The sequence below is a fragment of the Lytechinus pictus genome, chromosome 8 (assembly GCF_037042905.1).
Source record: "Lytechinus pictus isolate F3 Inbred chromosome 8, Lp3.0, whole genome shotgun sequence".
Lineage (NCBI taxonomy): Eukaryota > Metazoa > Echinodermata > Echinoidea > Temnopleuroida > Toxopneustidae > Lytechinus > Lytechinus pictus.
This window is the reverse complement of record NC_087252.1, coordinates 9,813,358-9,826,113: the sequence shown is the minus strand read 5'-3', so window position 1 is coordinate 9,826,113 and position 12,756 is coordinate 9,813,358. Positions and strand designations below refer to the sequence as shown.

Here is a 12,756-nt window from a genome sequence, read left to right as displayed (position 1 = left end):
GAATTGGAAGCGGTTGCTTAAGTTGAACCCTATGCAAGTTTGTGTGGCTGAGCGGGTGGCGGTATGTGTGGGAGAGGTGATATGTTAGGTATGGGTTTTTGTGAGGGTGTGTGCTTTTATGTAGAACGACGGACAGGGCACGTTACGTACGTAACGTAAATAAGGGTGTTAGAACACTAAAATAATGAAGAAAAGAGGTTTATATTTCGCTAGGAAAACTACGTATTTATGGTCCAATTTGCGAGGGTAAAAGATACTTTATATAAGAAGGTACTTCTGTACACCAACATTACGTGTTAAGGGTCCGATTCGAGAGATGTGAGTGGGGGTGGTACTAACCCAATGAAGAAAATAAAAGCCGACGTCCGTGACATAACAATAAAGATATCGTTGTACTTATTCAAGGGGTCAATTCAGGGAATAATTGTCAATGGTACCGTTTTGTTCTCAATACTTGTTAAGGCTAGGATTTCACACGCCAATACTTGATAAGGGTGCATTTTCAAAACATGGAAAAATACGTGTTAAGGGTGCTTCTCGAAACCCCATTGTCACGCATGGTGTCCAATCTTCGATTGAATTGCACCCCCCGCCCCCTTGGATTTAACGACCTTTTAGTTTTTAGGCAACAAAAAGACCAAGAAATCATCTTCGTATGACAACCACACGACGAAATGGTTGTCATTGTCCATGGTGAGACCTAGAAGGACCATTCCCTGTTTCAAACGAAGTCAAAAAAATAAAAATAAATGAATAAGCAAAAAAAATATATAATAAATGAACTATGAATACAGAAAGAAAAAATAAGGAAATATATATAAAGCAAATGAATAAAAAGAAATAATGAATAAGTGGCTTCTTCTATCTGGCATTCATACGTCCTCATTATCTTAAATTAATCAAGTTCCCCATTATATGTATGAAATAACTTACAGCATTTGAAATCATTCCAATAAATTCAAAGCCTGCTACAGTGTGCGCTGCTGTTTCGAGACCAATGTGGACTTCACTATTCAACTCCATACGCCTCACCATTTTTGCAGTTTCCAGATCTCGACTCTCAAGGGAAACATCTACCAGGAAGTCCCTCTCCCTCCTATTCGTCATACGTGTCTCATCACTAAAGTCTGGTTTGAAACAAAGTACCATACGTTGTATTACACGGTTGGCAACAGTTTCATCCCGTGATACAGTGAAGTACAGAAGATATCTGAATTCTTCTTTCCTAGGAAGCACTACGTCATCAATCAGCTTGTTGAATTCATCGCCATCACTGCCATACATCGAAGCAAGATGTTTACCAGCCATATACTCTTGAAAGAGTTTGTGAGGGAAGAAGATTTTTGACTGCAGATATCGGCTGCGATTTTCATGTACGGACATGATGGATGTCATCTTTTTCTCTCGCGACAAGACCCCCAACTTTGCAAGCAACCTCAACAGACTCTGAATACCTTTCAAAATCACCTTCACTGAAAATGAGATTTTTTTCCTGGAGACCAATTAAAGCAACTTTAGCAATTGGTTTCATATACTCTGAGATATCGGAGAGAGCTGTTTCGACGGATGCTTCGTCTAGGTCTGTGGTCTCTTTCTGAGCATAGTGTCCTTCTAAGAATGTAAAAATACAATCGAATATTTCAGAAAATGTTCGCAATGACCTAAACCTGTTCTTCTGCTTGTAATCTAGTTCTTTCCACATCAGACAGATCATTGATATGTAGATAGGATATGGGGCCATATGCTCATATACGATGCCATTTCCTTTGATCGCGTAGATGAGTTGATCGGCTGTCGCCACACTGTCTGTAAAGTACTTGCGGACATAAGCTTCTGCATTTTCCCAGCTAAATCCTTGCACGCGAATGAAAGTGTAGCGTTTCCTTAAAACACTGTTCCATCTTATTTCGTTGGCCTTCCAGGGTCGACTTGTGACCAACACAGGACATCTGCTAAGCTCATCTGAGCGGAGGATGTCCACAAGCGCGATGTCGCCTCTCTGCTTCTTCATTAGTGATTCAGCTTTTTCCTTGGATTGACCAGCAGACGCTGCCTGCAGGGTGCTTACTGATTCTGAAGCAATTGTACGCTTCTGTACAACTTCGATGTGAGACTCATCTAATCCATCACATGCGATTAATACATTTTCTGGATTTGATCGGATGTACTCTGTGATCTGGCTGGCTGTTGTCGGATTGTCCTTTGAAAGATAAGACTTGACAAACCGACCGATTCTATTTTATCTTGCCTCACGGAAAGGAACAACAAGCACCCACACATAGTTGGGAACATCTGGACAGCCATTTATCCAGTCCCATGCGATCTTGGCACAAAGTGTTGTCTTCCCTGCTCCAGCTTCTCCCTGAAGCATGATTCGGGTTGGAAATTCTCCATTGATTCTGATTTTGAAGAGATTCTTGTATTCAAGTGGCGTATTCTTCTTTTTCTTCTCCTCTTCCAGGTCAAGGTTTATGTATATATCTTTGATTTGCTCAACGGAATCAGGGTCGAGTGGATCAGATCGTATCATACACAGATCTGTTCGGTATTTACTCTGGAAATCATCCCTGCACATCTTGATAAGATCCTGAGAAAGTGGCTCTGTCCCTGATACATCTGCACAAAATTAAATGCATAAGAACTATTATTCTACCATGGTTTCTGTGCTTTTTTAATTCTTCAAATCACACAGTCATATTCAATAGGCACACAGTTACCATTAGCATGATCAGGTAAATAGTTATCATAATTATAAAAAAAATGTTATTGACCCACAATGCATATGAATGTATTGTCGAAATAATAAAGGACTCTTTCTCAGAGATCACTAAATCCTACGTTGAATAACATATTTTCATTCTTTTTTTTTTCATTGGAACTGTGCAAAGTATTTGCAGTTACGGTAAAATTTAAAATAATATCATATTTATATTCACCTATGCAGCTCTTTTCAAGGTGAGAAGAAAGCGGTTGGGTTTGTAGTGCTGTTGTTGTAGCAGATGAACCTACGAAGTGAATAAGAAAAAAAATGACGACTGAATGTTTCATATTCACAGATATAGATATAAAAGAAGAATGTTCCGCGAGTAAAATGCAAAATCCATACCAACATCGAATTAATTCGAATTACAAAAAAAAAGATTTTATCAAATAGCATGCAGCAACTGGATGTGAAAATGGATGTATGTGACTTTAAAGATTGGCTTGATTTCAGAAAAATTGTGTTATATGTGACGAAATAATATGTCATCCATTTCCTATTTTATTAGCATTTTCATCATCGTTAATTCCCTCCGTGAATCTGTTGAACCGCAAGATCTTAAATTGTTTGAGACTCGATTTAAATCTTCTTTATCGCCAAATCTACAAAAATAAATATATTTATTTCATGTAATAGAAAGAAATAGTAAATGATGTCATTCGCTCTCTCATCTTCATACCATACGTGTAGTACATGTAATTGTTCAGAAAAATGACTCAGTCAGGATTTTTTTTTTCATTTCATTCTATAATTCATTCATTTTTGTTTTAACCTTTTAAAGTTTAAAGAAAATGTGTAACGTTACTTTCATATTTTTTGTACTGTCGAAGGGTGTTATTTTTGCTCAGCTTTAGTAACGAGATATTTTATAAACATTCCTCTTTATATTAATTGTAATCGGAACGATTAGTTGCAAAGGAAGAGTCTATGCGTAGATCTGTTTAGCACTCAGCTAACCCTTTTTCCGCCAAAGATGTCAAAGAAATAAATGTGTGTCAGTTTCCTAGGAAATAATGGTATAGTTTATCATTATAAACAATGTTTTACCGTGTTAAGAAGTACATGTAATATTTATCTAATTTATATAATATTTACATATAAATATTTATCGAACACAATTAGTACCCATCCATTGGTCAACGGAGATCACTCATTTAGAATCTTTGAATCATACTATTTAGAATCTTAGTTACATTTTTGAATGAGAGATATGATGAAAGATAATATTTTTCGATGTTTTGTTCTTTTACATCTTTTTAGGGAATTTTTAAAACCTTACCTTCTTTGCTTTGGAGTATATTTCCGGCTTTTAGGTCTCCAGAGAGAGACCCTAATTCGGTTTCATCCAATATCTCTCCAAGTAGAGCCCTGATATTTGTGCCTGGCTGCTGTTTGTTTTTCCACCGCAAGAAAACTTTGAAAAATGCATTACTGATACTAGGGGTCCTGTGCTCGATTTGTAGAAGCTCTTCACTTGGTAACCCAAGATTAACACCTAATTCGCTGAAGTAATCAGGACCTATTCGTTTTGATAGCTTCAAGTATTCCTTGTCACTGACCACACTGTATAAAGAGGCAGGTATAAGTTATTTGTTGTAAACGAAAAGAATGGAGGGAAAATGCATATTTAGTGGCATATTTGTTTATTGTACACAAAAAGAACGGAGGGAAAAGTTTCAGAACATTTGGAAATGGTTGATACGGAATCATGATACATTCATTAGTTTCAAAGGAATTCAGTCCTAATTGCAGTGTGTCTTACTAATATTATTTTGTATTACAATTACGTAATTTAGGCCTATTGTTAATCGTACGAAAAACAAATAGACAAACAAAAATGAAACTTTGTATTCATATTATGAATAGTGACCCGCTTATTGAGCAATGAGCATATACATGAACATGCAGCTTAACTCCGGGGGTGTTGCCCCCCCCCCCCCCCCCCTCTCTCTCTCTCTCTCTCTCTCTCTCTCATATCCAATATTCTCTTTACTATTCATCTTAAATAATCGGTGTCAGACACATTATCATCACTAAAAAAAGCAAGCAACTTATAGCCGTCTGGCTTCTAGTTGCGTCATTCGATCTAAGCGACGGACGATCTCAAAGAAGTAGAAAAATCTCAACTGTCATATCACATGGCGCTTCGCTATTTTTTTCGAACCATCAATGTGTATAATTGGTGGGTATTCATACAGGGTTCCCCTCATAATTCATAATGCCATAACTTCTTAACAAAATGTTTTTAGTCTAGTATATTGTTCTCCTTTTTTTTGTTCCAGCAACCATAATGATTTTGTTGTTGTTGAATTTACCCTGTTCACAAAGGTCCCCTTTCAAAATGTCAAACCTTTTAAACAATACGTTATTACTCTTAAGTGTCTAATCCCATCTCTCTCTCCCTCTCTCTCTATCTCTCCATCTCTTTCTTTCTTCCTTCCAAATTGGTCAAGGATTTGATGGCCTACTCCTCTAACTTTTACTCCCCGAACTAGCTCATTTATTCGGTCTACAATTTTACCTGTCCAGCCCATCAGGGGTAGCTTCGGCTCCATTCATGATGTAAGATATGTAGGCCTGGCGCCTCTCATCCGACAGACTCGATTCGCCCACTGCACGAAGAAAATAATCACACCAAAGCAAATACATGATACAAATAGAAAAGTTATTGTTTTGTTTATTTTATTTTATTTTATTTACCAATATAAAAACAATACATATAAGATTACAATATAATATAATGCATGATAAAATAAGATTGGATGGATTGCCCTACTCAGCTGAGCCATTACAGTTGTTCTGCCGAGGGTCCAATACCATATAGGTCGTGCACATAAAACATCAATACAAATTAAACATATAGATATAATGGGGACTTGGTATGTCCAAACTATTAAAAAAAAATTGATAAATGATTGATAAAACTCCTTCTTGGAAAAAAAAATAATAAAGAACAAACAATTTATTTTATTAATGACATTCAATCAAAATGGATTTCATATTGATACTTGGGTAAGCTGGACGCATATGACAACACAAATAAATTTGATGGATTTTATTCAAGCCTCCATCAATATTTTTCTCTCACTTTTCTTCGTTTATCAAACCGACCTGTCGTCTAGGTGAACTTCCCCTTTATAATGATTTCAAAATTTACATATTACAACAAACTGGATGCACAAGGTGCTTAATACAGCATTAAAATCGAAAGGGAAGGGGATACGTCTCCTTAAAAATAGAGCAGGCAGGGTGAAGACCCATTTGATAAGAACATAAAATGAATCATAAAACGATGAACAATTATAAGCTAAAGTATATTTCGCAAACAATATTATTTTCGAAGGTAAATGGAAGTAACTGGGGAGAGAAACCCTTAGAAAATGATTTCCCCCTTTTTGACGACCCATTCATTAAAATACAACAATGGTAATGCTTATTAGCAAGCTATTACCATGATTACATGATTACAAGTCTTCGATTTTGAAGATTTTGTTTCTCAAAAACAGATTTGTATGTGCCTGAAACGCTACATTACAAACATTAAGAATAGCTCTTGTTTACAATATGAAGGGTCTATCATCAACATATGAAATATTCATGGAATTGATATCAATAGCCAAAGATAGATATTTCTTTTTGTCTCCATATCGTAAAGAAAATGTGAGTGCTATAATCACAAGAAGATCTTACCTTATCTTCATAAGAATCACGATATATGCACAACCTTTCCAAAACTTTTGAAGTTATTTATGTTAATCACCAAGTGTTACTTGACGAAACGGGCGCCTCAAATGCATGTAGAATGATTGTCTCAAGGCGTGTCTAGGTGTGTTTGCACGTTAGGCCTAATGACAGAGAGAAAATGAAGGACTGACACAAATGTCTTTATAACGGGTTTGGTTGAACTCGACTGGATAAGGAACTTTAATCGTATATTGAGTTAATCATTGCCAAATAAATGCTGATAATCTGGATTCACGAGAGTTTAAAGTGCAAGTGCAATATAATAAACAATTGTTCATGTATGATACATTGCATACATAATGTACACATGCCCTGGCGACCTGTTTTACATAAATTGCATGTCTATTCAATTTCCTATCATTTTCTGGATATATATAGTTTAGCCCTGAGAAAAAATCAAAACCGAGATCAGTGCTGAATTCTAAACATAAATCTTTTCTTTTTATTACCCGGCTATTTTCCTCGAACCAAATGGCGTCATCTTTGGCTTCATTAGTTGGCACATGGCTCTGGACAGTGGTGCTATACATTTCCCGACTGACCTAAAAAAAAATGAAATAAATAAGGAACAGTTTTCAGTCTTTTATCTCCGCAAATACCTCACAACTTTTTAATTTATTCTGCCCGTGACATTCAAATAATCTCTTTTCCAATAATCCCATGTGTCCTTATTACTAATAATCATACTTATGGAACATCGAAATACACGATATTATCATTAGATATCATGCATGATTGTAAAGAGTGCTGTTTCCAGGGTGGTGATTCACATGGGAACTCCCACCCCCCCCCCCCTCTCCCTTTCAAGAAAGGACAACAGAGAAGTAATAAAGAGGGGAAATGAAATGGAGAAAGATGAAAAGTGCAAAATTAAGGGTTAAAGTAAAAAGTCTAATTGAAACACCCTTCTATCAGCGTTTGTAAACAACGTTGTAGGCCCTACTTCTTGGATTGGACCCTAATGCAACTATAGTATACATATTGCTTCAGCTCCCCAACTTCATTACTGCTCTCTCGGCTTCATTTCTTGCATTGTGAGCTTCATGTCAAACGTTTTTTGTTGGTGAACAACAACTAGACAGTCTTGTGATACACTTTATTCCACCCTCCCCCCCCCCCTGAGCCTTGATCTTTTGTCTCTACATTGTTATCAAACCACTTCTTCTGCGTATCCACTGGATCCCGCAGTTCTCCATCAAAAGAAAAAGAAGAAGAAGATAGGGTAGTACATATCATGACAATTTATAAGAATATTGCAATATGGGAAAATAAAAATTATGATTTTTGTCGGAATGGTCCAAATGGATCTGACCCCTTCTGCAACCAAACTCTTCATTTTCTTGTGTAAAATGAAGATTTGTGAATTTTGTTGTATTTATCTTGATTTTATTTGAATGAAATCCTTAATAGAAACATGTTGAAGAAAGGAAGTGGATGTGCCCTATCCGAGTGGTCTATTAATAGGGGTTGCTCCAGGCTGGAGGTAATACTATTTGAACTGATAGAGAAAAACCATACAAACAAAACCTTGAAAATTTGATCAAAATCGGACAAGGAATATAACAAAGTTATGACATTTTAAAGTTTTGCGTTATTCTGGTGACACAGTTCTATTGGCAGGCATAAAGCAAATTGATGGTGTCATGTCCCCACCTGTTATTTTGTATATTATATGAAATTTATAGGTTTGTTCACATTTTTCCCTCCAAGAACTGGAAAAAATGGATTAACTACTGTTTAGTGCATTAGATATTCATTTCTGCAACTCATATTTATTACCCGGGGGGGGGGGGGTCACTTACATTGACGAGTAGATACCATGCGCGACCAAAAACAAAAAAACACGTAAAAAGGATGTCTTTTTCAAGATAGGGCACGTTACGTACGTAACGTGATAAGGGTGTCAAAAGCACAAAAATATTGAAAAAGGGTATTTATTTCGCTCTGAAAAATATACGTGTTTAGGGTCAAATATTCGGGGATGATAAAACAAAATCAAAATGTTTTATAAATGATTAAAAAAAAATCATAAAAGGATGTCCTTTTTGCCCCGTATCGTTTTGTTTCCAATATCTGTTAAGGGGTGCCTTTTCAGAATATGGAAAAATGCATCGTTGTACTTGTTTAGGGGCTCAGTTCTGGGAATACTTGCCAATAGTATTTGTTCCAAATACTTGTTAAGGGTAGAGTTTCACACGCCAATACTTGTTAAGGGGTGCATTTTCAGAATTTGGAAAATACGGGTGCTTTTCATGACCCCGTGGTCGCACATGGTATCCACTCGTCAATGGAAGTGCCCCCCCCCCCCTGGGATCATTACAAGGGATCTAGGCATAATTATTATTCACACAATGTAAATGATGTATGAAATAATGAAACAATATGTAATAAAACAAAAAGGAAAGTGCATGGGGTTGAACTTGGGACATGGGTCCCGTCGATAAAGGTTAGCGAATGATTGTACACATGATTTTCACGATTGATTGTGCATTGTAGTCAATGCATAGAAAAATATTCTACGATCATTGCTACGCTTTGTGTTACGGGTCCCAGATCAGCCCACCATTATATATTCTGATGACTATTCATGATGGCGAGCATTTTGCTAAATATTGCTAATCAAATTTGATAACTTTGTAATTTGTTATCAGATTTTAATGAAATTTTCAGCACTTTGCTTTAAGAATTTTACTCAATTTAATCATCCCTAAATAATTTCAGTCCGGAGTACCGTTAATTATAAATGAGCGCTCATGCACTGGAACAGGAAACCACAAAATCAAGGTCGGGTCTCCGAAACGGGGAAAAAATAAAGCTTTCCGTCTTTTTGAGTTCGATGCTCTAGCTGGTACGGAGATTTAGGCTGAAAATTATGGGAGTCTCAACCGCGGAAAATACACGCCATACATTTACTAAGTGCCCCCTATCACCCCCCCCCCCCCCCCCGCGGGGGGTGCGGCAACAAGAAAATATTTGCAATTAATCGCAAATATTCTGTTGCCATTTTACAACTGATCGCGATTTTTGCTCTAGCAAATCAGATTACACTCTTTGTTTCGAGGAGCAGATTAGTAATCAAATGCAAATTTGCAATTGATTGCAAGACATATCATTGATTTAGGGACCAAAAATAGACTTGCAATTGATCGTAGGTTTCTTGCAAGAGTGTTGCACGAGTGACTACGAGCTTGGACAAGAACCTCGGTAGACACCACTGAACTAAAAATACGTATCTCTAGTTCAGTGGTAGACACGAATACTAACGTACCAGGAAAAAATGTACGCCCTCTACGTTGCAAACTAAACAAAAACAAACTTCCCAGGCGATATGCATGCCCAACAAAGAAGACGTGACCGAAGATTGATTTCAATATTGTCTTCATTATCATGGCTACCAGAAGATGTTTTTTGTAAGTTTCAAAGTGATTATGACTTAATTACCTAAGGTAGTATTGATTCAAAACTCTGATTATACGGATGAGTGTGATTATATAACTTATTGTTTATCCGATTGTATCTTGGCCTGGCAAGTGGCATGCAAAAAATTAGACAGCTGGCAGCCGTCTGTTTCGAGGAGTTTTTCAACCAACCTGAAGCGAGCGGACAGACTCAGCGGACACTTTGATATCGCGATATCACAGATTGTCCAATTTCCGCCTATGTGAACACACGGCGATTTCCCGTCCTAGTAACATGTAGTCTCTCTTTCGCAGACCCTTGTTGTCTCTTAACCCTTATTCAGATGATTTTTTTCGTCGTTCAGAGTTGTTAAGTTATTTGGTAACTGTTAAAATATCAATATTGATATTTGCTATCTTTTTGTTTGTTTCATTACAGATTCAAACATCCATCCGAACAACCGAACATGGCTTGTCGGCGAAATACCGTCAGGAAGAAGAAACATTTTGCCGTGAAAGAAGAAGCAATGAGTGGATGCCTAGCTCTTGGGAACTCTTCATGATTTAAGATTGATTTGTTTATAGAATTCACAAAAAAGTAGTTTAATCTTTGCATACTTTGATGAAAGCATCGTAGTTAGATTATTAATTTTAGTGTAAAACTGAGGCTGTTAGCATTTAATATGCCGTCAATGGGGAAATGTGTTAAATCTCAACCCTTATAATACTGATAAATATGTAAATGCGGATAAGCAGAATTGTCTTTGACTGTTATTTGGTAGATAAGAAAAGTTTTAAAAAATGTAAAGAATCGAATGTGCTATTGAAATGTGTATGTAATACGAATTAATTGGACCTACCCAGGAAAATTATATGAATAATGGAAGGCCCAATTACCACCCCTTCTAATTTTTGCTACCTGATTTCATTCCATTAATTTTACCAAAGACATGATAAAAATTGTGATTATGCTTGTGATTGTAATTGCAATAAAACTAATAAGTAATAATAAAGTAACGTGAACTCATTACTTTAATTGTCCCGTATAGTTGCACAATTTTCATAGGCAGATCTAAGGGGCGAGGAGACCCGAGCCACCCCCCCCCCCCCCCCCCCCGAAGATACCAAAGTACACATCCCTTTTCATGATTTAACAAACATGAAGAAAGTGTCTCCTTTTTAGGTCTGAAATCACAAATTTTTCGCGGTCACATCAATTGTTTTAGTTATTTACCTAATTTACCGTTTATTTCGAAAAGTGCTTAGAATGTCAATTTTTTAGGTCAGAATGTCAAAAAATTTTAAATAAAAGTTGAAATATGTATCGTCTTATGACTAACTGCAAATCGTCCTTCACATGTCCCTTTTCGATCAAGCCAGAACCCATATTAAATAATGTCTGCTTGCGCTTCGCGCTCACAGTAATTATCTTTCTACATACGCATGTTCTTCAGGTTCACAAACATTGCCCAGAATATTCAATTTTGAGAACAACATACATGAAGTTAAAAAAAATTTAGCTCACAATTCGTGCTCGCACTTTTTAAATAGGGCTATGAGATTATTACAACTTTTTTAAAGTTGTTTTCTAAGAACAAAGCTAAGAAATTACTCTTATGACATCGGCGTTTTGCCCCCCCCCCCCCCAAGAAAATGTGGAGAAAAGAAAAGGAATAATTAAAAAATATAGGCCTATAATTCATGTTACATGAAAGTCTATCACAAACTTTGATTTTGTGATTAAAATTACAATATTATAATATCGAGCCCCGTCAAAATGTTTGGCTCATTACGCTGTTAAGACAACACCTTAAAAGAAACAAACCAAAATTAACTTTGAGTGGCAGATCGGGGAAAATAATCTTATGGGTGAAAAAAATCCGGACACGCCCCTGCATTATCATAATGGTATTATTGTTCACGTTTCCATTCAAAATACCCTTTTTTAGTTTTTTACACGATTGTGGTATTTTGCTCCTGGTATTGAAATTTCCGTAGTAGCTCCATTGTGGAATACCGCCGTCTACGTACGCTCCTCATATGTAATAGGAAGCACGCCTCTGATGGATCCAGGAATTTCGGGAATCCCCTTTAGACCCGTACCTAAAATGACGTAATGGTTGGAAAAATCAACACTGGATAATTATTAGCATGGGTCTTTAATGGACGCCTGTCAATAACCCTTTCATTAGAAATTTTTGTCTCCCCAGTATCGCTTAGTATTTATTCGAAAAAGGGATCCCTTGAGTTTCAGCCTCTTTAAAGTTGACTGAACTTATTGGGGGCACTTTGAAAATAGCATAAAACGCCCATTTTGTTTGGCCTGATTATGACTCGTGTGCCGTAATTAGCATGGGTCTTTAATGGACGCCTGTCAATTAACCCTTTCATTAGAAATTTTTGTCTCCCCAGTATCGCTTAGTATTTATTCGAAAAAGAGATCCCTTGAGTTTCAGCCTCTTTAAAGTTGACTGAACTTATTGGGGGCACTTTGAAAATAGCATAAAACGCCCATTTTGTTTGGCCTGATTATGACTCGTGTGCCGTAATTAGCATGGGTCTTTAATGGACGCCTGTCAATTAACCCTTTCATTAGAAATTTTTGTCTCCCCAGTATCGCTTAGTATTTATTCGAGAAAGGGATCCCTTGAGTTTCAACCTCTTTAAAGTTGACTGAACTTATTGGGGGCACTTTGAAAATAGCATAAAACGCCCATTTTGTTTGGCCTGATTATGACTCGTGTGCCGTAATTAGCATGGGTCTTTAATGGACGCCTGTCAATTAACCCTTTCATTAGAAATTTTTGTCTCCCCAGTATCGCTTAGTATTTATTCGAAAAAGGGATCCCTTGA

At 36.7% G+C, this 12,756-nt stretch overlaps 2 protein-coding genes and 1 long non-coding RNA gene across 3 annotated transcripts; 1 reads left to right on the top strand and 2 right to left on the bottom strand.

Moving 5' to 3' along the window:
• Nucleotides 1–184: 184 nt before the first annotated feature.
• LOC129267255 (uncharacterized) lies at nt 185–6,626 on the bottom strand. The gene is made up of 5 exons (XM_064103073.1): nt 6,452–6,626; nt 5,283–5,373; nt 4,041–4,324; nt 2,937–3,005; nt 185–2,616 (listed from the first exon to the last, which is right to left on the bottom strand). The coding sequence occupies exons 2-5, from the start codon at nt 5,318–5,320 to the stop codon at nt 2,240–2,242; spliced, it is 768 nt and encodes a 255-aa protein (XP_063959143.1). The 5' UTR covers nt 5,321–5,373; nt 6,452–6,626; the 3' UTR covers nt 185–2,239.
• LOC135154992 (NACHT, LRR and PYD domains-containing protein 3-like) lies at nt 1,370–2,011 on the bottom strand. The gene has a single exon (XM_064103262.1). The coding sequence runs from the start codon at nt 2,009–2,011 to the stop codon at nt 1,370–1,372; it is 642 nt and encodes a 213-aa protein (XP_063959332.1).
• Nucleotides 6,627–9,807: 3,181 nt separating the features above from the next.
• LOC135154859 (uncharacterized) lies at nt 9,808–11,249 on the top strand. Its single transcript, XR_010294278.1, has 2 exons — nt 9,808–9,915; nt 10,343–11,249. It is a non-coding gene; the product is annotated as an uncharacterized LOC135154859 (long non-coding RNA).
• The last annotated feature ends 1,507 nt before the right edge of the window (nt 11,250–12,756 follow it).